This window comes from Natrix helvetica (genome assembly GCF_964273705.1).
Source record: "Natrix helvetica genome assembly, chromosome: 1".
Taxonomy (NCBI): domain Eukaryota; kingdom Metazoa; phylum Chordata; class Lepidosauria; order Squamata; family Natricidae; genus Natrix; species Natrix helvetica.
The window spans coordinates 180,573,679-180,600,484 of record NC_138548.1 but is presented as its reverse complement, the minus strand read 5'-3'; the positions used below and the strand labels follow the sequence as shown (position 1 = coordinate 180,600,484).

Here is a 26,806-nt window from a genome sequence, read left to right as displayed (position 1 = left end):
TCGGCAGCCGAGTTTTGAAGTTTGGAAGGCGGAGAAGAAGTTATGCTCATGAGCGTGGTCACCTCATGGCAGCTTCGCTCCTGACAGTCAAACGAGGTCGAACGAGCCCCCCTTTATGGAGCCTCGCGCCCCCCCTGGGGGGCGCGCCCCACTATTTGAGAAACACTGCCTTACACCAACTCACTTAATCAGCCGTATAATAGTTATATAAGATAGTTATTGAAAACTATGCTGCTATTTTCCCCTGCTACTTCAAAAGTCAAGTATTTTTTTAAACATCTCAGTTTTGCTTTAAATAATTAGATAAACTGTGAGAAAACCTAAGTTAGAATAAAGGGAACAAACCGTTATGGTTGTTAAATTACACTGAAGAGACGACATAATCTGATTATTGCCCTTTTAATAAAATCAAACGTAAGTTATCAGAGTTTCTAGGAATAAAAAGCTATCAGTTTAGATGCTATTTGCTTGTTCTTCTTTAGGATTAGAATATAAATATAAATCCAAATTGTTTCTTCCACCTTTAATTAACTTAAGGCAGTGGTCTCCCCTCTCACACTCTCCAAATACACAGAACTTTAATGCTTACAATTTTTAGCCAACATGGCCAAATTTATACTGCTGACACCTAACTATGTTGTGAAAAGCTGGCTGATGGTGTCCTCTGTAAAAAAGAAATGTTCAGTTCAAGAAACAGTGAGGAGAATCTTGTTTTCAATACACAAGAGATATTAAATATTTTACCTCTTTTGATACAAGTTCTTCCAATACATCATATTTACACTGAGAAATTAGCCTTGAAACAACAGTAAAGGCCTAGAAAACAGAGAAAAATGCTACTTTAATTAAGATTCCTACAATTAAGAACAAGTTTGCAGCTCAACTACATTAACATTCTTATAATCAGGGTGGATTTGATTTAAATTGAGTCAATTTAAATCATGATTAGTAATGTAGTGTAAAAAGGCTTGCTTTAAATCAACTTGATTTAAATTATAATTTTTAAAGAGTAACTGTCATCTCTGTTCCACAGCGGCTTCTCCGCTGTTGATTCACCGACAGTCCCATTTACTTTAATGGGATGACTGATGATGCGGTAATGACACAACAAGGTGAGGGGCATGGCGGACAGCAGGTGAGTGGATGCCTAACAGGCGCTGCCATTATGGATCTGAAGTATAATACAATAAAATAGCAGAGTTGGAAGGGACCTTGGAGGTCTTCTAGTCCAACCCCCTGCCTAGGCAGGAAACCCTATACCGTTTCAGACAAATGGCTATCCAACATCTCCTTAAAAACTTCCAGTGTTGTGGCATTCACAACTTCTGGAGGCAAGCTGTTCCACTGATTAATTGTTCTAACTGTCAGGAAATTTCTCCTCAGTTCTAAGTTGCTTCTCTCCTTGATTAGTTTCCATCCATTGTTTCTTGTTCTACACTCGGGTGCCTTGGAGAATAGTTTGACTCCCTCTTCTTTGTGGCAACCCCTGAGATATTGGAACACTGCTATCGTGTCTCCCCTAATCCTTCTTTTCATTAAACTAGACATACCCAGTTCCTGCAACCGTTCTTCATATGTTTTAGTCTCCAGTCCCCTAATCATCTTTGTTGCTCTTCTTTTCACTCTTTCTAGAGTCTCCACATCTTTTTTACACTGTGGCGACCAAAACTGAATGCAGTATTCCAAGTGTGGCCTTACCAAAGCATTATGAAGTGGTATTAACACTTCACGTGATCTTGATTCTATCCCTCTGTTGATGCGGCCTAGAACTGTGTTGGCTTTTTTAACAGCTGCTGCACACTGCTGGCTCATATTTAAATGGTTGTCCACTAGGACTCTAAGATCCCTTTCACAGTTACTACTGTTGAACAAGGTACCACTTATACTGTACCTGTGCATTTCGTGACAGATGCTCTTTAAATGAAAGGACTCATTCTTGCTGGTAGTTAGAATCTTTAATATTATTTGCAAACAAAATGAAGGTGTCCTATCTAGCTTGCAGAGCTTGGATTCATTGAATGAGTTTACGAAAATGTAAATATTGCAGAATATTCAGCCTCATGCTACATAACTGAGCTCCATTTCATGCTTAGTAAACTAAATTATTAATGTATCTTAAATTGGAAATTATCTTTAGACTTTTACTCCAAAAGCATTTTATTAAAATAAATTTAATTTAAAAAATCCAAATTAATTTTAAAAAATCTGATTTAAGTAAAAAATGCAATTTTTTGATATATATTTTTTTAAAATCATCAATTTTATCCACCTTGCTTATAGCGAAAACAGTCTTTCAGCTGATGTACAGTATTCTCAATTTGAAATGCAGACTCCGACAAAGTTGCAGGTTCTGTAGACTAGAATGCAATGCAGCGTTGTCCTTATGCATATTTAAAAAGTAAACAGTTCATTTAATGCAAAATATAGACGGGCAGGACCTTGTGATTGTATTGAGCTAAAAACTGATGCAGTAGAAAGACGATCCACAGGCAGAGCAAGAGGACAAGAGCCCTCCGCTATCGCACAGCCATAAACACCATCTCATTTAAGCAGCCACTGCTAAACGAACCCCAAAGCTTCCTCGGAGGGAAAGCTTTTTTTTTTAAAAAAAAGTTGGGGGCAGAAAGCTGCCCTTCTTTTTAACATATAAGACCCCGAAATGCGTCGGGGTGGCTCAACCCAACGACTCACGTGCTTCGCCCCTTGCATGAACTCCTGGACGCTGAAGTCGCGGTCGAAATAGGTGCGGATGAGAAAGAAGTAGAGGCGGGTGCGGAGCCATCTCAGGGGGTTGGGGAACCCGAAGAAGACGGCCCGCACCTCCGACTTGGAGTCGCCGTTGCCGCTGCTATAAAAGCGGGCGGGGGGCATCGGCAGAAACGGGCATCGGCCGGAGGGAGGCAGGAGATACCCGACCCCTCCGCGCCGGGCGGCTGAGCCTCTCGGGAGGGCCGGGAGCCCCCGCAGCTGCCAGCACCAGCAGCGCCTACAGAGGACTCCGCGGGTTAGCCCCATAACTCCCCGCCTCGGCCCTCCCGTCATGCTGCGGCGACGGAAGAGAAGCGGCGGGATCGGCAGGCGGCGAACAGGTTTCCCCCGGCGGAGAAGGAACGGCCTTTGCGCCGCCTCTCGGGCCTGCAGAGGAGGGCGCCTCGCTCCGCCCTTTGTTGTATGGCAGGGGTGAGGCTCTCCTCGCGGGGACCCCCCCCCCCGTCGGTGTGGGCGCCTTCAGGGCACGGGGCTGGGGGGGGGTCTATTGGTTTTGAGAGGCCTCGTTGCCAGCGGAGGGAAATCACCACCGGACCCAAAGGAGGAAGTGACCGAGCGGCGACATGGAGAGGCATCGAGTCCCGCAGTACACCGGGGTTACTCGGGAGCGTTTTTTGCAGGACGTCTATCCTCTGGTGGGTGAAACCCGGAGGCTCAAACGCCGCCTTTCCGTTTCTAAATAACGTGGCAAAGAAAGGCATGGCACCGGGAGCCAGCGTGGTGCATTGGTGGAGGTGCTGGCCTAAAAAACGGTGTTGTGAGTTCTAGGCCGGTCTCTCTCTTAGCGCTGTCCACCTCACAGGGTGGTTGTTACTGGGAAAATAGACAGGAGTAATTGGTATAAGTAAAAATTAAAAGGGGTAAAATGTATTAATAAAAACAGTTCTCTATATAATAGTCAGATGAATCCTTTATTTCTTGGACTTCAGGGAAAAGAATACATTTCTAATTAATCCTGCGTTTAATCTAGTACTTGTTGTGCCCTACGGGGTTAGTATTTACATCCTAAACTAGTACTAGGTGCACATAAAGCAAGGCATGTTTTCCTTCTCCACATAAAATGGGAGATGGAGATCATTAATTAACCTTTTCTTTGTTAATTGTTATGTTTGGAAAGTTGATTGCAGGCTAATTTTGGTAGCATGTTAAGTGCACTTTCAGAAAATATCTGCCAGAGTGGATGTGTTCAGATGTAAACATGCCAATTTACCACAAATGAATAAATATTCCCCAGCAGTCTTTAGCCTCCTAGAATGCTCCTTATCTTATTTTTCTGAGGTTTTTTTTTTCTGATCACATAAGTATACTACCAACATTCAATTGCAGCCAACCACACTTTTATTTGTAAAAAAAAAAGCTGCTGTGTGTGGCACTCAGGACCATTGTTAAGAAATTCTGATTATGTTTGATGTTGCTTTATTTTTCAACCTCATAACTTCTAGAGATGTGCAGAATATTACAGATTTCAACCATGTTGAAGTGACCTGTTTTGAATTCAAAATATTCTGGTTCAAGCATGAAGTAAGGTGAATGTGTTTTGAATGTGAAACATTTTCAAACAATTTTCCAAAGTCTTGAAAAGCCCATTTTGCATTCTAAACAGCTATTGACCCTCAAAGTGGGGTATTTCAGATTTGAATCAGTTTGCATATCTCTTAAGAGATTTCTATTTATTGTTTTATTTTTATTTTTTTTTAAAAAATCTTTTAAAAATCAAGGGGGCAGAGGGGAAGATATCCTTAAGCATATTGGCCCCAATAGTGCTTGTTGTATTCGTTTTCTTAACTAATGCTTAGAAGATAACGTGTTGAATTTGAAGGATTGGTATTCAGCATTGTTTGCAATTAGACATACCATAAAACTTACAATTTAATTTTGGACTTATCATATATTTCATTCCATCAGCTTTGTCTTTTAATATACTATATACTAATATACTATACTATATGCATTTTAAATAGTCAATTTGAGTTTTGCCTTCCTATGTTCTTCCAGTACAGTACTTTGTTTCCTGTCTCTTTCATAGATTTATTGAAAAACAATTTAAGTATTGACTTGAACCTATAAGGTTCAGTGAACTGTGTCTAAATATATTATTTAGAAATAAATTACAACTTGGGGGCCTTGCTTCAAAAGAGTTGTGCTAAGCATTAGATTGCAAAACTGCAAAATGTAGATTAATCCAGTACTGTGTTGTAGGGTGTTCATTACTGCTTATCTTGCCATTAGAATAAAGATTAATATGATGTATTTCATTAACGAATGCTCTGTTGGAAAAATCATAAGAGTTAGAAATATAGATGTTCATTTTATTGGTACACAATTTTCTAAGAAAAGATATGCTTTTCTTAGGTTTGGATAGTTGGTAGTAAAAGATAACTCATTGCTGTTTGTTTGTTTGTTTCTAATAGCAAAATAGTGGCATGTAATTGAATAACTTTTTTTTCATTCTCAGAGAAAGCCTGCAGTACTGAAAGGAATAGATCTGGGCCCTTGTGTAACCAAATGGACAGTAGATTACCTTTGTCAAGCATCAGGAAAAAAAGAAGTAAAAGTTCATGTTTCCACTGTGCCACAGATGAACTTCCTTAGTAAGAACTTTGTGTATAGGTATTCTGTTCCAAACTTTACTCTGTTTCTGTAAGTGGGAACTGGTAGCAACTCAGATGTTGCTGTTCTAGTTAGATGTAGACTTGTCACATGCCATGCTTAGCTCAAAACAAATTAGAGATGTGCCATTTGGGAAGGAAAACAAGCAGCTATAGAACTATTTGCATTAATAAATCTTATGGCTCACTTAGTTTTTTCCGACCTAGATAGTAGAGTTTTTTGTACTGACTTTATATTGTTTTATATGTAGATTACTCTGATAGTTTTGTGTCATGTGGAAGTGAGGATCCAGCTGTCTCTTCATACTGTTAGGAATTCTTCATGCAGTTTCTTGGAGGAATTTCCAGCTATTAAGCTGGAAAGGGAGCATTATCTTTCCTACAGTAGTTCCTGATCTCTCCCACCCCTCCCTCGGTGCCATTAGCATCACCACCTGAATTTTTTGGGAGGTCCACCAATCTTGTAGAAAGCATTTTGGGAGCAGAGTAGTAGACAGGACTGGGAATTGTTGAGGATTCTATTCCTAATTCTGCTAGTGGATATGCTTCACTAGATTAATTAATTGACTAGAGGAATTGAATCCATTTATATGGCAACCAACATAAATTTACCAGTAATTGATCTGCGGAAAATATCAAGCTGATCCTAAGTCTGTTTCAGGAAGTTCATTTCATTGATGTCAGTGGCATTTAAATTATGTATTAATGTTAAACAGCTGTTCTTAATTATATCATTTTTCTTTGATCAAAGATTATGTTTTGAGATAATTATTGGTAAAAATCAGTCCCATTGTTTAAAATATTTTTATAATTTTATTTTGAATTTCAGAACATTGCCTTTTGATGTATTTGTAAAAAGAGCAGCTGAAATCAAACATTCGGATTATTTTCTTTCAGAGGTAATATATTATTTGCTTACTAATAGTTTAGTTCAGCTGTTTTTTAGTGTAGGTTCTTTTTCAGCTATCAAACTACATGGTACTTGATAAGACAAATAAATATTAATGTGCTTATTCATTGCAATTTATTTTCTATGTGTTTGTATTTTTAAGGATGAAAAGTATTATTTACGATCATTGGGAGATGATCCCCGAAAGGTGAGTACATTGTGTAAGATAAAAACTCATCCTAAAAATGTTAGTTCACCTCTGAGCTATCCCAGATAATACTTATATAAATTCTGTCCTTAGTTTGTGATTTTTTACTATGTTTAAATAGAGAGAATGGAGAATCATAAAGCTGATAGAGAAAAGGATTGACTAGTGTTATCACTGTTATTTCCTGGGACAGATGAGGAAATAGATGTTTTTGCAAAAAGAATTTTATCCTACCCTGCAACTCCCTGACTCATGATTTGGAAAGACATTTGAAAATCAGTATTTCATTGAACTGTTGAGTGAATTTCTGAGCCATTTGCTATCTTGTTTACCCTTATTAACTTCAGCAGTTAAATATTAAAACTCCTAACATATTCATATTTTTTCTATTCCTTTGTGAGATGTATTCCCCAATTTCTTCACAATCTGGAAATGAATGTAGGATTTGAAGTGTTTCAAATGAAGCCCAATTATCCATGCTTATTGTGCATTATTTGAACTTGCTCAGTTGAAACATGGATATATTTGATGGATTTGGCTTATTCTAAATGCCCTATTGGTAGCCCAAGCTAATCAAAATCTCTTCAAATTGAAGAGATTTTGCAGTTCATGGGGGAGGAAACTAGCAGACTTACAGTTATGGACTAAGGTCCATTTGTCTTTCTGTAACATCCTAATAGTCATTTTCCTCTTCCAGGGGTTTCAGATGTAATAACATTGCACTAAGCCATAGAATGGTTTGTTTTTGGCTTCGTATATTGTACGAACCTTGCTATGATTTCTAAATGCTGTTTTATAACAACAATATGCAACTCTAGTCAAGATAAATATTTTTATTTCAGGATATTGCAGATCTGAGAAAGCAGTTTCCTTTATTGGCAGATGACATTCAAATTCCAGAATACTTTGATAAGGAACAGTTTTTCTCTAGTGTCTTCCGCATAAGTTCAGAAGGTCTACAACTTTGGACACACTATGATGTAAATAATATATTTCTAAACATTTATTAATGAAAAGTGTGCTAAACTCATTTCAACCTGTATGTGAAGAGGGTTGTTTCCTTAAAAAATATTTAAAAGGAACGCTGTAGGTGTTAAACTAAGTCAGGACTTTCAGACTTCTTTTTCTAAATCAAGATTAAGGATTTATACTCCATCAAACAATAATAAACTCTTAAAACACAATGAATCCAGTTTGAATATCAAAAAGACAGTGACAGAGATAATTTTTTAAAAATTGTAAAACTTTCTGATTGTTACAAAGTTCTTCAGGAATCCCTTCTATAATATTTGTTCTGATCTGTGCTTGATATAATGTGTCTTTAGATACAACTAGAAAAGCCTTAATTCTAGACTAAGCCATTTCTACTTTGTTCCTATAATTTCAGTTGGAGGAATGATTATTAATGGGATATAATAAATGTGCAATGACATATGTGAAGAAAATTTGATGGCAGGGTTTGGGAGAGAGATTGAGTATTGGATAACAGAAGAATTTTGGGTAGTTTTTGATGAATAAAATAACTGACAAAGAATTTCTCTTATATCTGATTTAATTAGGCATTTGGACTGATAGACAATATGGTACCATATCTGCTTTTGAAACTGTACTAGTACTATTTATGAAACTATACACAGTTAGGGCAGCTTTCTAGTTTCTTGTTTCTTAGCATGACCAACCTTTGTTGGTAGTATTATGAATATGTTCTGACATATGCTAACTGCTTTTTTAAAAAGACCCATCAACTGTTCTATGAATATCCTTCAATGTACTATATTAAGTCTAGTCAGACATATTGTGTTCCTCCAGATGAGATACAGGTAGTCTTCGTTTACTGACCATTCATTCAGTAATAATTGGAAGTTATAATGGCCCTGAAGAAGCCTTACAATTGGTTTTTGAAGTTCTAGGTGTCCCAGCACCCCTGATATGTGATTGCAATCAGGTGTTTGGCAACTGGCTCACACTTAGTGACAGTTGCAGCATCAGTCAGTCTCATGATTAACATTTGCAACCATCCCTGCTGGCTTCCCACAAGCAAACTCAATGGGGAAGCCAGCAGGAAAGGCCACAGGTTGCTCCAGTGAGTCTCTTGCACCTGTTAGCAGCCACCTCCAGCTGCATTCATACTGTGCCTTGTAGATTACTTACAACCCTCTCCTCACCTGGCAACAGCTACCCCCAGCCTCATGGCACATGTGTCATGCAATCTACCTTACTACCCTGGTGGCCTGCTTGTGAGCTGCTTGGCACTTGCTTAATGACCTGAGGTTCTCACTTAATGATGGCAGTGAGCATTGCAGGGATTGCCATCCCTAAATCATGCAGTCAGTGACATTACACTTTACAACCAGATCACTTCATGATGGAAAGTCTGATCCCAAATACAGTTGTTAACCAAGGACTATCCTTATCTCAGTGCTGCACATGGAATATATTTATTTGCTTCTGGTTTTTTTTCTTGTAAATATGTAAACATCTTTTCCTCATTTCTCTACTATGGATCCTGTTTCTCTGACTGGTTACAAAGCCCTCTAAAAGGAGCATGGTAATTTATTACTGTATTTTTCAGAGTATAAGATGCACCGGAGTATAAGATGCACCAAGGTTTTGAAGATGCAAATTAAAAAAAAAAACAGTAGGTAGGTAGATAGAGGGATATAGAGGAAGAGAAAGAAAGAGAAATACAGTAGGTAGGTAGGTAGGTAGGTAGGTAGATAAAGGGATAGAGAGAGAGAAATAGAGAGAGACAGAGAGAAATACAGTAGGTAGGGAGGGAGAGTGAGTAGGTAGGTAGGTAGAGGGATAGAAAGAGAGAGAGAGAAATACAGTAGATAGGGAGAGAGAGAGAGAGTAGGTAGGTAGCTAGAGGGATAGAGAGAGAAATACAGTCGGTATGTAGGGAGAGAGAGTGTGTGTAGGTAGGTAGGTAGAGGGATATACAGAGAGAAATAGAGAAATACAGTAGATAGATAGGGAGAGAGAGATTAGGTAGGTAGGTAGAGGGATATAGAGAGAAATACAGTAGGTATGTAGGGAGAGAGAGTGGGTGTGTAGGTAGGTAGGTAGAGGGATAGAGAGAGAGAAATAGAGAAATACGGTAAATAGGGAGAGAGAGGGTAGGTAGGTAGAGGGATAGAGAGAGAGAAATACAGTGGATAGGGAGAGAGAGAGTAGGTAGGTAGGAAGATAGAGGGAGAGAGAAAGAGAAATATAGAGAGAGAGAAATACAGTAGGTAGATAGGGAGGGAGAGAGAGTAGGTAGGTAGGTAGATGGAGAGAGAGAGAGAAATAGAAAGAGAGAGAGAGAAATACAGTAGGTAGGTAGGGAGAGAGAGAGTAGGTAGGTAGGGAGATGTTTCCAGGTGTATTTATCCATGTGGAGAAGGAAATCACTGACAAATCTTAGACTTCGTTTCTGCTGGCACAGCACCTGATCAATGTAATTCTCATCAGTTAAAAGAGCTTTCCAAAAGGGGAAAAAAGTTTTTGCACCCTGCAAACCTCCGAAAAACGGTCCGTTTTTCGTGAAAGCGGGCCCGTTTTTTTCAAATAAAAGGCATGAATAGCCTGGGGGGGGGAGGAGGCTTGCGGAATGCCCCGGGGGGGGGGGGGGGAACAAGCAAAAAATGTTTTTTGTAAAAAATTTTTGCATGCATAGCCTTATGGAGGCTTATAGAGTGCTGCTGGGGGGTGGGGAAGGGCCCCTTTTTTTGCTCATTTCTGCCCTCCCCAGCCCCCAGGAGCTCTCTGAAAGCCTTCATAAGGGTACGCAGGGCCATTTTGGTGAAGTGGGGGCTTCGGGAGGCAAAAAATGCTGTATTCGATGTATAAGACGAACCCAGATTTTCAGCCTCTTTTTTGAGGAAAAAAGGTCCGTCTTATACTCCGAAAAATACGGTAGTTCTCCAGGGCAGATTTCTTTTAGTAATATATTCCCTTCAAAAGTCTTATTTCTACTTCGCTATCTTCAAAAATCTTATTTCCACTCTACCTGTGCTATATACTTAACAGTTAGAAAAAGGGTTTCTGTATATTTGGACTTATGCCTAAAGATTTTGATTGAAAACCAGTATCTTTCAATCTGTCTAAACAACAGCATGATCTGTACTTGGAGTATATTGGGGATTAAACTAATGAGCAGGACACTAACATTTTTGTTTGAACGTCTCCAGTGAAGCAGGGAGGACAGGAAATAATGCAATGTTTTGCTGCTATTACTACAATCATTGTTGGTGTATCTATATAATCTCTCTGTGTGGGTTTGTGCCCAGAGGTAAAGATGTAAAGAGAGACGAGATACGGTTATTTTACCCTTATAATGTGAAAATTTGTCTTAATGTAAGTCTTCTCTACATGTTTTCTCTTTTACTAATGGAGAATCTCCTATTTCTCCACGCAAGAAAAGGGCAAGAAACCAAAGGTTCATGATCTGACCTAGTTTTCAGAGTCACCGTAAATGAGTATTACTGTTAATATGACAGCTCTAATTTAATATTGAAAGTCTTATATGATCACATGCTCAGTAATGTTTATTGTTTTTATATTTGTAGATAATGGATAACTTCTTAATTCAGGTGACAGGAAAGAAACGAGTTGTACTGTTCAGTCCCCGTGATGCACCATGGTTATATTTATCAGGTGTGTTTGTATGGGTTACCTAGCTTAAAAGGGGACACTACACAAGGGTTGAAGAGCACTCCTGCTGCATCAGATCACCTTGTTTGTAATGTTCTAGTTTCCACTTCGGTTGCCCAGATATCTCTAGGGTCCCTTGGAATAAGTGTCTCATCTTCTTTGATTCAGTATCAGACAAACTCAACTTTGTTTTGCTTTTGAAACCTGTATCATATTTAGTAGTTGTCAGTAAACTATCTTTCAGACATTTGGTGTAATCCCCTTTTACTACTTTTTAAAGTAGTTACCTTCTATATCATAGCTTCCTAACCTATCCAGCTTTGTGGACTGGCAGACAGGGAGCGAATGGTTCCGTGGCTCGCACAAATAGACTTGCCTGCTGCTTGTGCACATTCTGAACTTCCACAGCTTGGTTCCAAATGACTCAAGGCCCAGTAGTGGCCCAGCGGCCCAGGGGGACCCCTGTTCTGTACCATTTATCTTGCATTGTGTACAGTGGTGTTTTTCTTTAATCCTCAACATTGTTAATAGCATTGCATGATTCAAAATTCTGTTGAGTATTTTTGCCTTTATTGTGCATTTTTAATAATTTTTGATTGAGCCTCTTTCCCTGAATCTGTTTGTCATTTTTTACATTTGTAAACTTTAAAGTTTTTCATAATTCTGGATATTATTTTGTTTACCCTCCAGGATAACCTTGATTTTTGACCAGGATACACACATGATAACTTCATAAACAGACATTAAATTACTGGAACTTTTACTATTACCAAGGTCTCTCCTACCTTGAGCTACCCCATGCTTCATTTAATGACCTGCATATTTGCATTGGGGAGAGCAGAGATGGAGAGTCATAAAATGAGGTGCTTCACTTAATAGCTGTCCTGACTTCCGACTGTAATGGGCAGGCTCCATTACAGTTGTAACTCAAGGGCTACTTGTATTCTTTTTAAGTAAAGCCATCCTGTGATGTTGCCTATAAACTTTAAATAAACACAAAAGAAAAAAGAAAAAAAGCAAATCAAGCAACACAGCCCCTTTTAACCACCAAAATAGCTAACTAGAATAGGCAGTTGCTAATGAGATGCAAATTGCTAAAGATTAGTTGGCAGTTGCGTTGTGCAGCACCATCTGCATTCTAGATGAAACTGAAGAGCAGACTTGTCGTTTGATATTTGCTTGAATCACGTATATTTCCAAAGCCGGCATTCACTGAATAAAGGAAAGCTATTCTGGAATGAAATCGTGTGATTAATGTCTTTGATCAGTTTAAACAGTAGTGTTTCTGAGATTGCAGAGAAAGGATGTCCCATTTGGTCTAATTTAAGACTTAGACTTAAATTGTACCACACTGTAGTTAAAACTGATTTAGTACCATTTGATAGTTTAAAAGAGCTGGAGAAAGGGGAAAAAACCCCATCATTTTGGCAGCCCAGCACTCAACTTGAGGCGCATAGTATTCTATGTGTGTCTATATACATACACATACAATCTTTCTCTCCTGGATGTTTTATTGCCAAATGAGAGGTGTAAATATTATGCTGGTAGCATTAAGAGTAATACAGTTTAATACAGGGTGTCCAAACTTGGGAACTTTAAGACTTGTGGACTTCAACTCCCAGAATTCCCCAGCCAGCATGGCTGGCTGGGGAATTTTGGGAGTTAAAGTCCACAAGTCTTAAAAGTTCCCAAGTTTGGACACCCCTGGTTTAATAGAAGCATTGTCATTGATTGTTCATTGAACTCTTCATTAGGCACAAAGTCTGAGGTACTAGATGTGGATAAACCAAACATGAAGAAATATCCTCTCTTCATCAAGGCTAGACGTTATGAATGTCAGCTGGAAGCAGGAGATGTCTTATTCATTCCTGGTAAGAAAACCAACAACAAATTCAGCTATTTTCTTTTTTTAAAAGGATTGTATAAAACTGTCTACTCTGGCCAGATTCAGCTTAGAATTCAGTCAGTCAATCAGTTACAGGAGACTTTTTTTATGACTGCATGTTTATGTGCAGCGAATTGTATTTAAAACCACAAAAACAAAGGCAATTCTATCTCAGCCATGAAGTATAGTGATCTGACTTATATATCATGGAAAAACCATGACTTTTGACATGGTTTTTGTCCTTAATATGTCTCCCTATTCGCATATCATGCTAAGCCAGAGTTCAAAAAATAAGTGAACACACTTCCATTCTTATTTGTGAGACCCTATGAAACCAAATACTTAATACAAACTCTAACTAATAAAAACTCTAATTTGTAAATGGTGTAAAAAGTTGTATTTTTAAAATAAATCACTGATGAAAAAAACTAGAGAAAATAAATGTGGCTTTTAAATTCTGAACGGCATTAAATTACATGGCAATCTATATCAAGTGTAAAATTCAGTTATGGTGTCTGTAATAAGCAAGTAATTATTTTTCAATATACTTCAGGAGGGGGAAAGTGCATGACAATAAGGAAAGGGGGGGAAATAAGAAAACTGTAGCTTCCAACTTTCTTTGATACAGTTACTAATATGAAAATCATTAACCTTTTGATCTAAAATTCAATAATTCACAGTGGAATTATCTTAAACAATTATAATGTCAAATCATAAAATTAATTCAGACTATACTTGTACAGACGCTGTTAAAACTGATGTGGCTTTCTGGAAGTATACGTTATTCTCTGCTATTTAAAAGATGATACAGTAGCACTGGACCTCTTCAGATGAAGCATTTATTTTAAAAAGCTTCTTCATTTTGTTAAGTTGATTAGAAAAATAATAAAGCAGTCTTTAAAAAATAAGTCTAATAATTTGAACATTCTATAGGCATTTACAGCTATTGACTTACCTCCTTTCAACAAACAGCCTGATTAGCACAAGGAAAAAAAATCTGCCTCCCAGCAATTTGCCTCAGCAAACAGCAAGTTTCACTTTCAATTTCAGTATGTGCCTCCCATCATAAGCTGTTTCAGGCTTCAAGGTTTGCCATAACCCAGTGATGGCAAACCTTTTTTGACTGCCGTGCCAAAAACGTGGGGAGCACAGGGGGGTCGTGCGCTGGTGTGCCACACCCATAATGCTATGCATGCACTTCCCCCAGTCTGCGTGCATGTGTGCAATCAGCAACACCACCTCCAGCTTTTGCCACGGTTTTTTCACCTTTCCCAGGCTCCAGAGGCTTTCTTAGAGCCTGGGGAGGGCAAAGGCAGCCCCCCCGGATGCCCTCTGGAGCCTTCAGGAGGCTTCCCTGAAGGCTCCGAAGGGCAAAAAACAGACCTACGGACAAACTGGAAGTCACTTCTAGTTTGCTCATGGGGTGGTTTTTGCCCTCCGGAGCCTTCAGGGAAGCCTCCTGAAGGCCCCTGAAGGCTCCGGACGTGGAAAATCGCCCCTACGGACAAAGCAGAAGCCACCATTCTTTAATTTCCAGTTTGCCCGTAGGGCTGGTTTTTCACGCTTTGGAGGCTTGAGCCTCGTGTGCCCTGACAAATGGCTCCGTGTGCCGCCTGTGGCATGCGTGCCATAGGTTTGCCATCATGGCCATAGCCTATTGCCACCTCAGAGCCAAAGAAGCTTTTTGAATGAGAAGTGAAATGACTTCAAAGAAAAACAAGAAAGTCCAATTGCCTCTTGAAAAAGCACCTTTGGGATAATTAAATTTTAATATTATTTGCAATTAAAATATTTTTTAATATTATTTAATTTAATAATAAATTAAATCAATTATTTATTTATTTGTTTATTTGAAGCCCCAGGGGCTTTGACTTGTACCTGGAAACAAAATGGCAATCAGTGCAGATAGTAACATAGAAGCATAACATGCTGTTTTAAAATCATATGTAACTGCCTATGTAAGTGCATTTTGGCCACGTGTAGGTATCAAATGGAGTGAAGACAGCAAAATATTGCCAAATTAATATAGAAAGTGAAACAGGCAAGATTTGTATTGATTTACAGTCTTAATTAAGCTTGATGAGTTGATGAGGCTAATACAGGTGAAACTCAAAAAATTAGAATATTGTGCAAAAGTTCATTTATTTCAGTAATGCAACTTAAAAGGTGAAACTAATATATGAGATAGACTCATTACATGCAAAGCAAAAGAGTTCAAGCTGTGATTTGTCATGATTGTGATGATTATGGCTTACAGCTCATGAAAACCCCAAATCCATAATCTCAGAAAATTAGAATATTAGATACAATCAATAAAACAAGGATTGTACATAGAACAATATCGGACCTCTGAAAAGTATAAGCATATGTACTCAGTACTTGGTTTGGGCCCCTTTTGCAGCAATTACTGCCTCAATGCAGCGTAGCATGGAAGCTATCAGTGTGTGGTACTGCTGAGGTGTTATGGAAGACCAGGATGTTTCAATAGCAGCCTTCAGCTCTTCTGCTTTTGGCAGTGTGGGCAGGTGTCAAGTCCTGCTGGAAAATGAAGTCGGCATCCCCATAAAGCTCGTCTGCGGAAAGAAGCATGAAATGCTCAAAAATCTCCTTATAGATGGCTGCGTTGACCCTGGACTTAATGAAGCACAGTGGACCAACACCAGCAGATGACATGGCTCCCCAAATCAACACAGACTGTGGAAACTTCACACTGGACTTCAAGCATCTTGCAGTGTGTGCCTCTCCATTCTTCCTCCATACTCTGGGTCCTTGGTTTCCAAATGAGATGCAAAAGTTGCTCTCATCAGAAAAGGGAACTTTGGACCACTGAGCCAAGAGACCTGGTCTGTTTTTCTTTAGCCCAGGTAAGATGTTTCTGACGTTGTTCATTGTTCAGGAGCGGCTTGACAAGAGGAATACGACATTTGAAGCCCATGACCAGGTTCCGTCTGTGTGTGGTGGCTCTTGATGCACTGATACCGACCTCCGTCCACTTCTTGTGAAAGTCCCCAACACTTTTGAATGGCCTTTTCCTGACAATCCTCTCCAGGCTGCTGTCGTCCTTGCTGCTTGTGCACCTTTTTCTTCCACACTTTTCCTTTCCACATAACTTTCTATTAATGTGCTTTGATGCAGCACTTTGGGAACATCCAACTTCTTTTGCAATTACCTTTTGAGGCTTTCACTCCTTATGGTGTCAATGATGATTTTTTGCACAACTGTCAGTCCAGCAGTCTTTCCCATGATTGTGATTCCTACTGAACCAGACTGAGAGACCATTTAAAGGCTCAGGAACCCTTTGCAGGTGTTATGGCTTAATTGGCTGATTAGAGTGGGACACTTTGAGCCTAGAATATTGCACCTTTTCACAATATTCTAATTTTCTGAGATTGTGGATTTGGGGTTTTCATGAGCTGTAAGCCATAATCATCACAATTATGATAAATCATGGCTTGAACTATCTTGCTTTGCATGGAAGGAGTCTATCTCATATATTAGTTTCACCTTTTAAGTTGCATTACTGGAATAAATGAACTTTTGCACGAAATTCTAATTTTTTGATTTTCACCTGTACATCATCTGGTAAAAATTCTTGTTTCAAATTATAGCTCAAAATATATTTTATCTTACTGGTACTCCCCATATTCTCCCACTGAATCCAGCATTTTATCTCTTTCTCAATTAGTCATTCAGTCTTTAATGTATTCATCTTGTATATTCATTTTCATTAAAAGTCTATACACCTTGGCAATAATATGTTTATCATTAGTAGCTAAACCAAATTCAATTTTGTCATTTGTAAAACCAAAACTATTCTTATGTACTTTAAATCTTTCTATCAATTGAATAAGCAAACCATTGACAGTAAAACCCTCCTTTTCCAGTTCTTCCCTTGTTTTAATTTAGTCTTCTTTAGAAAAAGTAAGTCTGCTTAAATCAACCTAGTTGTCTGGCAATTGTTTCTTTTCTAAGAAAACCTTGGGGGTAGCAACCAAAAGGAGTTTTGGACATAAATCTTGGGTTATATCTATTATTCCAAACCTTCAATATGGCATATCTAAAAAAGTGATTTTGAAAATTTCTATTAACCTTAAATTTGTCATTACATAGATATGCCACCCATATCTCAAATCATGCCCTTCTAATTCCAATAACTCCCTCTTACAAGCAAGTTGATTTTAACAAAAGAAAAAGCAGTAGAAATTGAGGGGAAAAAACAAGCAATATTGAAATATTAGCAGATGCAAGAGATGTAGCCCATGTATATGGTTACATTTATGAGACTGCATAATATATTAAAAATGAATGTAGTAACATAATACATGACAGTCAAATATACTTGTTTATTTAGGAATAACATCTCCTGCTTGTAGCATTCTATGCATAATGTGAGGCTCGTGTCATAATCCAGCATAAGATTAAATGTCCAATCGGCAACATTTCATCATTTATACAACTGGAAGATCTCTCAGATTGCAGGAAGCTTCCCTTTGGGCTTTCAACAGAGAAGAATAGTAGTTTTTGTATGGATAGGGTGAACAATATACTTCATCTTACAAGTTATATTATTCTGCATACTGTAAAAGGAAAGCTGTTTGATCTATAGTAGCCAAACTCATAAACCAATAGTTTATGCCTTTTAATAAATGTGTTAGTCTGAAGAAATGCTCATTTTTACTCTGCACATTTAAATTGATGTCGGACCCATTATACAATAGGGTTAGAGCCAAAAGAGACTGCAACAGTTTATTACATCCATTTTATTTATTAAAAATTTGCAGATAATGTGAGAATTTGGGCTACTTTCAAGCCTATATGTCTGTCCTTTCATCTGAAGCTTTTTTTTTAGTACATTGGCTTGGGTACTAGATGAATTGGTCAGTGGTCGTTTGGAGAGCAGATGTAATCTTTTTCTTATCAAATTTAGGTTTAATCAGGTTGGAGGGATGATCACTATAATTTAGAGGAATGCTCTTTGAATTAGAATAAAGTGCCTCATACATAAAAAATAACAGTTCATAGTGGCTATCTGCTAATTTGAAAGATCTTGGCATAACCATAATTAACGGGTCCATTTTTAATTCTTTCAAAATTCAAGGAATCCACATCTGAATAGTTTGAACACCAATGAGATTTGCACATCTAGTACAATTAATAATGATGTTTATAGTTACTAGATATGTATCCTTAGAAGTCTATTTAGACCTCAAATTGGTAAGCATACATGAGGCAGGAAAGAAAAGGGAAGAAAACAAAATCACAATGTTAGGAGTAGATTTTTGAAGTTGTATTCTGGATGCCACTTGAATCTAAATTAGTTTGTTAGGTGAAATGTGAAGTGCCTTAGAGTCTTCAAAGATCTATTCTGAGGCTGTCATGATTGTGAATAGTAGTTAAATGACCGGTTCTAAATCAAGGATTACAGGGACTTTCCGAACAGTTTCAGATGTTCAGCTGAAGTATCAGCAAAAAATGGCTTCAACTTCATTCACTGGCATTTGTGGTTAGTAGTCTTCTTCCAGCTACAACTCACTACTACAATTTCCTCTTAGATTTAGTGGTCTAATCTAGCCTAAAGAATCTATAGTCCTAAATACTGGTATATTTTCAGAACAATTTTCAAATCTTCAATTTATAGAAACATGGGTGTATTTAAAGTTAATATGTTTACAAGTTTGAAACATCTTCCTGTAAAGCTGTCACTGTAAAACAATTACTGATTGATAAAATTAAATATTTTTTTAGTACATGGATAAAATATATTTCATGATTCCCTCCCTCCCCCCAGCCTTGTGGTTCCATAATGTGACTTCTGAGGAATTTGGAGTTGGAGTCAATGTTTTCTGGAAGCAGCTTCCTTCTGAATACTATGATAAAACAGATACATATGGAAACAAAGATCTCACTGCAGCCTCAAGAGCAATACAGATTTTGGATAGAGCACTAAAAACCCTGGAAGACCTTCCTGAGGAATACAGAGACTTCTATGGTAGGAGAATGGCATTACACATCCAAGAAAAAACTTACAGCAGTAATTATGAATAAAAAATTTTTTTGGGGGGAATACTTGTTTTAGAAACATATATTAAACTCTCTCTTGTGAACCAATTAATAGGATGGTCGCTGTGTAATTTGTGCAAAACATTTTGTTTTTGTTAGTTGTCTTGCCCTTTGTTTCTGCATAACTATTCCAGACTGATTCTGAATGATTCCAGCTACTTGACCCTTCCTCCTGGCCAGGACAGCCTCTCTCCGACTGGTATGTCCAATAAAGTATCAGTACAATCTAAACTACGGATTGGAAGCAAAATGTGTAACTGGAAGATACAGTATTTATTTTTTCATGCTTAGAAAACTAATTTAGAGTTTAAAAATAAATCTTAATTACACCTACTTCAGATTAGTACTGAACAATGTACTCTGCATTTTAGTGAACATCAAAACATTTTATTGAATATTTTTTTTAAAGCTATCTTTAATACAATACTACTTTCAATTTTCTTATCCAATGGTCTTCCAATCCTCTATAAAAACAAAAGTAACTATCTTAGCTCCATTCAGGAAAATAAAGTTCAATTTATGTCAGTATCTTCTTTAAGAAAACACAAAACTTATTTATAAAACCAGCTTTCAAAGATAAAGAAAGTATGTCACACTGAAAATATTTATTGGCACAGAAAATTCAGTGCATCTTTATACTGTTACAGAGTTAATGAGCTGTAGTGAAGGTATGCAATATACTATTTCCCTCTTACTTCAGTCCCAAATCTTTCACTCCTCAAGACCGAATTTGGGAAACAGAAGAACTCACTTGACTGTTAGGTTAGTCTTTACTTCTTAGTTCATGTTTTAAAAATAAAATGCTGGTAACTTAGTCATCTCCAATAGTCTACAACCAAAATATTCAGCTTTTAATAGATACTATTCATTTCAGTAAATAGATATAATATCCTAATTGTAGATGGAATTAATTTTCTCCAGAATACCGTAAGATTCACCTAATCTTCTGGCATCATCTAACTTCTATTGTGAAGCAATATGTGAATAGTGTCTATTAAAAGCTGGATATTTTGGTTGTAGACTATTAATTTGGAGACGACTAAATTATCAGCATTTTATTTTTAAAACATGAACTAAGAAGTAAAGACTTTGCTTCAAAATATATTTCAAAGTGCAATGGTAACAAAAATCTCATAGGAAGGTATGAAAAGCAAAAATCCCTGCATTTTGGCTGCACAAACAACATTATGAGATTTGACCTACTTAACATCCTGGCTTTCCCTCTTCCATGCGCACATCCCTTTGGAAATGCTGAAGTGAGGGGAATAAATAAAAGGGGAGGGGAAGTGTACAATATCTCAAGTGCTTACAGTGAATTATTGGATCAGGACAAATAGCCATTTCACATTTATACTGATGCGATAAACCTACATCATTTTTACATAGTATGAGATGGCATTGAAGTCTATGCTAAAAATCTATTGCTAACAAAACACAACTTTCTTATTCTCACAGCTCTCTCATGACACTCAAATCTGCTACAGAGGGTTTAGAGGCACCAGAGTAGGAAAAAGGCTTCCATGGAACGAGCATATCATGAAATCCCCCCCATTATAACCAAAAAATAATTTTATAGCTTATTCATGCTCAAAAGCTGTGTGGCTTATACACTGGATAGTAAGCCGGCAGTGCTTGTTTCTTGCAAATAATGATCTCTATTTGTATGGATTCCTCTACCTTAACTTTCCATCCCATTTTAAAAAGTTACTGTTGAAAGGTGCCCTTCTTGCAACACACAGAATGGAATAATACGGACAAATGTAATTAGGAGGATATTTTGTGATTATCGAAGAGTTTCTGCTATAGCAAAAACAATTTAGACACAGCCTTTGACTTTTAACGTAAGTTTTTTTCTATCAATAATTTTATTATCTTTCAACAATATTTTTTTCATCAAAGTTTTAAGGCAGGGGTCCCCAACTACTGGTCCACTACTGGGCCTTGAGCTGTTTGGAACTGGGTGGCGGAAGTGATAGCGAATGCGCGTGTGCACACCCCAACTGTGCAGAACCATCCCCTCTCCCTCCCCAGGGCCGCAAAGCTGGAAAGGTTGGGGAATTCTGTTTCAAGGGACCCTACTGTATCACAAATCTTTTAGCATTCAGATGAATTCTATTTTCTCCATTTTCAGATAGTGTTCCGGTTTTTAGTAATGAGCTTTCAAACAATGTATACAAATATCGGTCAATTGCACTGATGGATTAATACTTTAATTTTAACTAACAGAAACATCAAAATGTTTTACACTGCGGTGATCCTTCTCTCACATAGTTGCCATTTTATAGAGAATGCTGCTTGATATTCCTGTGTTATAAATAATAACTGTATATGCTACTATCATTTTACCAAAACTTACAGTATTAATAGAATTACATGGCTTTATATTCAGCAAAGTTGTTATAACAGTTGTTATAAAAGTTCTAACAGTCTCAAGTTACAAAAGCTCAAAATTGTATTGAGCCTTAGTTAAGCTTCACCATTAATATGGAATGTTGAACCACGTGAGAGTGTATGTTTTTGGTACACACACACAACACACAAAGTTGTTCAATTCTCCTCCAATGACTGCTCCCTGAAAAGAAAAGAAAAAAATACATGCGTAGATGCTTGCAATGGTTAGAAACTGCAGGGCATCTCTGGCACAACAGTATAGTAGTTATTCACCTTATTCCCAAGGTTAATATATACTTATTGCAATGAAGATAAATACTGTCAAAATAACCAATTTACTCCATTGCTTGTGCTAAAGTACTAAATAATGTTTAGAATAACTTTGATATTCTAATAATTATCCCATATAAATAACAGGATTTTATTCAAAAACAAAACTTCAATTTCATCAAATTAGAAGCATTTGAAGATGATCTTTTTATACCTAGGCTTGAAAGTTTTTCGCATTATAATTCTAGACAATTACACAAACCTTTCCTATAACATTAATCTGAATTAAGGTTTTTTTTTCCTTTTTACTCTTAAATTAGTTTTCCTCATGGATAATATTGCCTTGTTCAGATCAAAAAGCTGTAACTTTCTGGTGACTTCAGTTACAAGCAGTAGACAGCATATACAATATTTCCTCTTCCAAGTGTTAAGAACACATTATTAAACTTGAAGTTTAAGACCTATTTTGCAGATACAGAATACTGCCGTTATTAACATATCAAAATACTTCATGCACTTTGAAGTGATTGTCCAAAGAAGGTGCTTCATCAGCAAAATGAAGTTGGCTATGTATATTTGCACCAAACTCCTCAAGAAGTTGTACAAATCTCTTGTGCTCTTTTCCAATCCATGTTCTCATTGTATCAAATACCTGATATGGTGTGACATGAGCATTAACTGAGATTCCAGTCTGTGAAAAGTCTCTCAGCACATGAGGGTATGTTACCCAAGTATTACTTCCTCCAGAATGACCACCATCCAACCAGTACATAGCTTTTATATTTTGTATAAAAGCATTTATATCCTTGTCCTTTTTTGCTTCTTTCAGTTCATGAAGTAATTGGTTCAAGACAACACAACCTTTACTGAATCCTATTAACGTGAATGAAGCTCTGCCAATAGCAGAAGGCTCATTAAAGCTCATAGCAAAATTGCTAACATGTTCACAGTGTTTCTCTGCTGCTGGGCAACCATTACTAGTTGCAAAAGTAGGTAATTCACAAGAAACTGCCTTTGTATTGTCGCTGAAATCGCACATGCTTTTCTGAGACACCACAAAATTTTGAGCAAGTTTAAATGCATTAACTAGCAGGGCATGAAGGTGTCTGAAGGCTCCAAAGTCAGTACTATGTTCAGGTGCTCCAAATAAATTGCTTGCCACAAAATTATCATAGCAGCTGAACTTGTGCAAATGCATACGGGAACATTTTATAATCCAAATGTAACTGCCTGGAAAACGACGACCAAGAATAATTGCAACATTTTCTAAGCACCATTGTTTCCACTGGAAGTTCTCTGGATGGCAAGCCATAATTTCATGATAGTTCTGAAATGAAATAAAGAGGCAGTATTTTAGAGGAAATTATTGGGAAAAAATGCAGGTTACATGCAGAGTAGAAATAACATACTTACTCTAATAAAATTTGAGGAATGCATGCATTGAAATGAATGGAGCTGTCCCTTTTAAGATATTCCAGCCTACTGTAATTTATCTGGTTTTTCTGAATATGTATGTATGCATGCATGCATTCATTTAATTTCTATAGTCACCCATCACAGTCAATGACTCTGGGTGGCTTACAAGTAAAAAAAATTACAATTAAAACACTAAAGTATTTTAAAACAATCAAATAATAATAATAATAACTTTAATTTATAAACCGCACCCTTTCCTAAACAGGACTCGGGGCGGTGTACAGTCATGTTAAAACAGAATAAATACACAATATAGGTATACTTAATATACAAATAGTTAACAAATAGTTAAACGGAGGAGGAAGGATGTGGACTGTACAATATTTAAATTAAAATACAAATAAACATTAAAAATACCCTTAAAATACCCTTAAAATACCCTTAAAAACTACCCAATAAGATGTTTGCCAGGAGGTTGAATGGGACTATAAGTCAGTTAAGCCAGCTAATTGGAACAGGTGGGTCTTAAGCTTCTGTCGGAAGGAGCGGAGGTCGGTGGTAGTTCTAATATCGGGGGGGGGGAGGTCATTCCAGAGGGTTGGGCCCATCACAGAGAAGGCTCTACTCCTGGGCGCCGCCCGTTGACACTGCTTCGTGGAGGCACCTGGAGGAGTCCCTCCCTGTGAGAGCGGATTGGTCGCAGGGATGTATGAGGTGAGATGCGATCCCGCAGGTAACTAGGTCCTGTGCCATGGAGCGCTTTGAAGATAGTAACCAACACCTTGAAACGCACCCGAAAAACCACAGGCAGCCAGTGCAGCTCGCGCAGGAGTGGTGTTATATGGGAGTATCTTGTCCCTCCCATGATGGCCCGCGCGGCCGCATTCTGAACTAGCTGTAGTCTTCGGGTGCATCTCAAGGGGAGCCCCATGTAGAGAGCGTTGCAGTAGTCCAGGATGATTAAAAATAATAAAAAACATCCAAAATGAATATACATAGCAGCTGAGATACTTGGCCAGTGTAGTGTTAGCAGTAAAGGCAGAAAATGTATCCCAGGATTTGAAACAGCCAGGTTTTTAGGGCCTTACAAAAAGCTAAAAGGGTTGGGGGTCAGTCTAATCTCCGAAGAGAGGAAGTTCTAGAGCAGGGACAACTGCAGAAGAAACCTATCATCTAGTCCTCACCAATTGACACTCTGGCTGATGGGATCTGCAGCATGCCCATTCTGCTAGATTGAATTGGATGGGTGGAGACTCTTGGAAAAAGATGATCCCTCAGGTAATCTGGTCCCAGGCCATTTAGCTCTTTAAAAGTTGCAACCAGGACTCTGAGTTTGTGCCCCCAGACACAAACTGGCAATCAATGCAGCTCATACAAACGTGGGGTTATAGGCGCTATATATCTTGTGCCATTTACTGCCTGCATTCTAGACCAATTGAAGTTTCCAAACACCCTTCAGGGGTAGCCCCACATACAGTGTGTTGCACTAGTCTAAATGAGAGATTACAAAAGTGAGAGTTACTGTGAACAGGGCCTTCTGGTCCAAGAATGTGTGCACCTGGTGTACCAGCTGAAGGTGTGCAAAGGCTCTTAGCCATGAGTGCCACCTGCTCTTTGAGCAGGAGCAGTAAGTCTAGGACTCTAGGAGGATTTCCAGATTGCATAAAGGGACTATCTGGGGTTGCATAACCCCATCCAGAACTAAAGATGGAAGAGCCTTGATCTCTGGAAGGTCCAAATACACAAGGCTGATTCATCTAACCCTTTAAAGCTAAAATGACTTAGAATATCTTCCGAAAACTTCAATTTGTTACAAAATACTCTGGAATTTGGGTTGATGCGCAGCATCCTGCCTCAACACCAACTTCAAAAATGGAGACAAACATCATCTATTTCAATTTGCACCTTAGAAAGCTGAAATTCATTGATTTCTCTATAATGATAGATATCAAGATCCTTAGAGCTTCCATTATGTCTTAATCTTTTCTGAATTAGGTATTGTATATTTTTTTATTTCAGTTGGCTTAAACCTGATTCATTGTGCTGGGCTGTAATTATAGTAACTATGGTTTTTCTCCTTGCCACCAATTTATCCACAGAAAAAAAATCCCACAACCACCAGACACAACAGCCTCATTTCTTTTACTGTGAAATAAGAATAAATAATGGCCACCATGGGAAAACCTTTTTGGTTTGAAAATGATACAAACAAACTAGAGCAACTCAAAGGTCAGTCAAGATCCCTGGTACAAGTCAAGAGTTGTGCAAGATCTTTGAGCAGGAGCAGTAAGCCTAGGACTAGGAAGATTTCCAGATCGCACAATGGGTCTGTCTGGGGTTGTATAACCCCACCCATTAGAACAAACTCCATTAGAAAACTAACAAACCTCTGATACATACCCAGTAATATTTCCTAAGAGTTTCGACTTGATTTTCACTCTTAGGAGCATCTCCAACGGCATACCCATAAAGCTGTGAAATGGCAGATTTTTCAGTGCCAATCGTGGCCTACAAATGAGGTCGCGGTTTCTTTTGATGACCCCCCCCCATTTAACACCGGCCAATTTATTCATAATTTCCCCTCCTTTTCCGTTTTAATTCCGAGACCTGAATGTTGCCAGGAAAGCACAAGTCACCCTACAACAGAAGTCCCAGGGGGGGGGAAAACCCCGCGTCCGTGCACCCCAAAAGCAACTCCCGGCCATTGGCGTTTCTTGGGTTGCCTTACTCCTCCTCCGCATCATTGCTCAGCCAGCCGCCGCGGCCGAACCTATCGGGGACTGCGGCGTCTACTGGCTGTTCATCGAGCCCCGCGGTCTGCGTTCGCACGTGGGGCTGAGCCACAAACGAGTCCCAACGGATAACCCACGAAACACGCGGTGCCCCCCCTCCGCTCCACGCGTCGCGTGCAAGGCGGATCCTGTCTCCTTCCTCGAGGGCTTCGCGGATCCGAAGAAAACTAGCGGACCTCCGGCGCCCACCTCTTACCTGCACGTCCCCCGGGAAGTAGACGACGTGATGCTGAGCCTGCCCCGTTGCGGGGGCGGAAAGAGGCAGGTGCAGCAGCGCGTCGTTGGCTTTGAAGGGCTCGCCGCCCGGCACCTCCGCCAGCCGCAGCAGCCTCGCCCGCGGCGAGGAGGTCGAGGGCAGGAAGAAGGCGCTCCCTCCGCCGCCTCCTTCGTCAGAACCCGCCCTGCTGCTGCTGCTGCCCGCGGCCCCCGACAGGTAGGCAGCCGGATTTCCACGGAGGCTCATAGTCCGTGTCAGGCAGAAAAAAACGGAGCCGAGGAGTCCCCTCACGACCGAGGCTACAGGTGGACAACACCTGCTCATGGAGGCTCTAACGTTCTGGCCCCGCGCGACCGGCCAGGCCTCCAAGGTCTCCCAAACAAACGCGCCAACCAATCGACGGGCCCGGCCTGCTCACACCTCCGAGGCGTCGTAGGGACGACTGCGCAGGCGTCTTGGGGAGGCAAGAGGAGGCGCGTTCCCCTGTCAAAGGGGAGAAAGAGAGCCTTGATTGGTCGTCCCGAGTCGCTTCCGCTGGTTGGTTGCGAAAAGGAGAGCGGGGAAATTGAAAAAGAAGAGGCGGGACCGGTCCTAGGAACAGAGGAGCGTGGGTAAAAATGTTTCAGTAGGTCAATTGTACAGTCTCAGTGTGGTTGATTAAT

At 38.9% G+C, this 26,806-nt stretch overlaps 3 protein-coding genes across 4 annotated transcripts in view; 1 reads left to right on the top strand and 2 right to left on the bottom strand.

Moving 5' to 3' along the window:
• Positions 1 to 3,042, bottom strand: part of MAIP1 (matrix AAA peptidase interacting protein 1) — a gene marked incomplete at its 5' end in the record, with an annotated part of 9,300 nt that extends 6,258 nt beyond the window's left edge. The window contains 2 exons of the mRNA XM_081955925.1: positions 745 to 816; positions 2,692 to 3,042. Of these exons, the coding sequence (XP_081812051.1) occupies positions 745 to 816; positions 2,692 to 3,042 (423 nt within the window). The remainder of the gene's footprint in view (positions 1 to 744; positions 817 to 2,691) is intronic.
• Positions 3,043 to 3,263: 221 nt separating this feature from the next.
• TYW5 (tRNA-yW synthesizing protein 5) lies at positions 3,264 to 21,466 on the top strand. 2 transcript variants are annotated; one of them, XM_081955899.1, is made up of 8 exons: positions 3,264 to 3,404; positions 5,225 to 5,379; positions 6,208 to 6,277; positions 6,431 to 6,475; positions 7,318 to 7,455; positions 11,029 to 11,116; positions 12,868 to 12,984; positions 18,787 to 21,466. In XM_081955899.1, the coding sequence occupies exons 1-8, from the start codon at positions 3,333 to 3,335 to the stop codon at positions 19,041 to 19,043; spliced, it is 942 nt and encodes a 313-aa protein (XP_081812025.1). In that variant the 5' UTR covers positions 3,264 to 3,332; the 3' UTR covers positions 19,044 to 21,466. The 2 variants fall into 2 exon arrangements, with proteins under 2 accessions (XP_081812025.1, XP_081812026.1); XM_081955900.1 differs by lacking the exon at positions 7,318 to 7,455.
• LOC309393561 (mitochondrial protein C2orf69 homolog) lies at positions 19,059 to 26,732 on the bottom strand. The gene is made up of 2 exons (XM_081955889.1): positions 26,124 to 26,732; positions 19,059 to 23,046 (listed from the first exon to the last, which is right to left on the bottom strand). The coding sequence occupies exons 1-2, from the start codon at positions 26,466 to 26,468 to the stop codon at positions 22,219 to 22,221; spliced, it is 1,173 nt and encodes a 390-aa protein (XP_081812015.1). The 5' UTR covers positions 26,469 to 26,732; the 3' UTR covers positions 19,059 to 22,218.
• Positions 26,733 to 26,806: the final 74 nt, after the last annotated feature.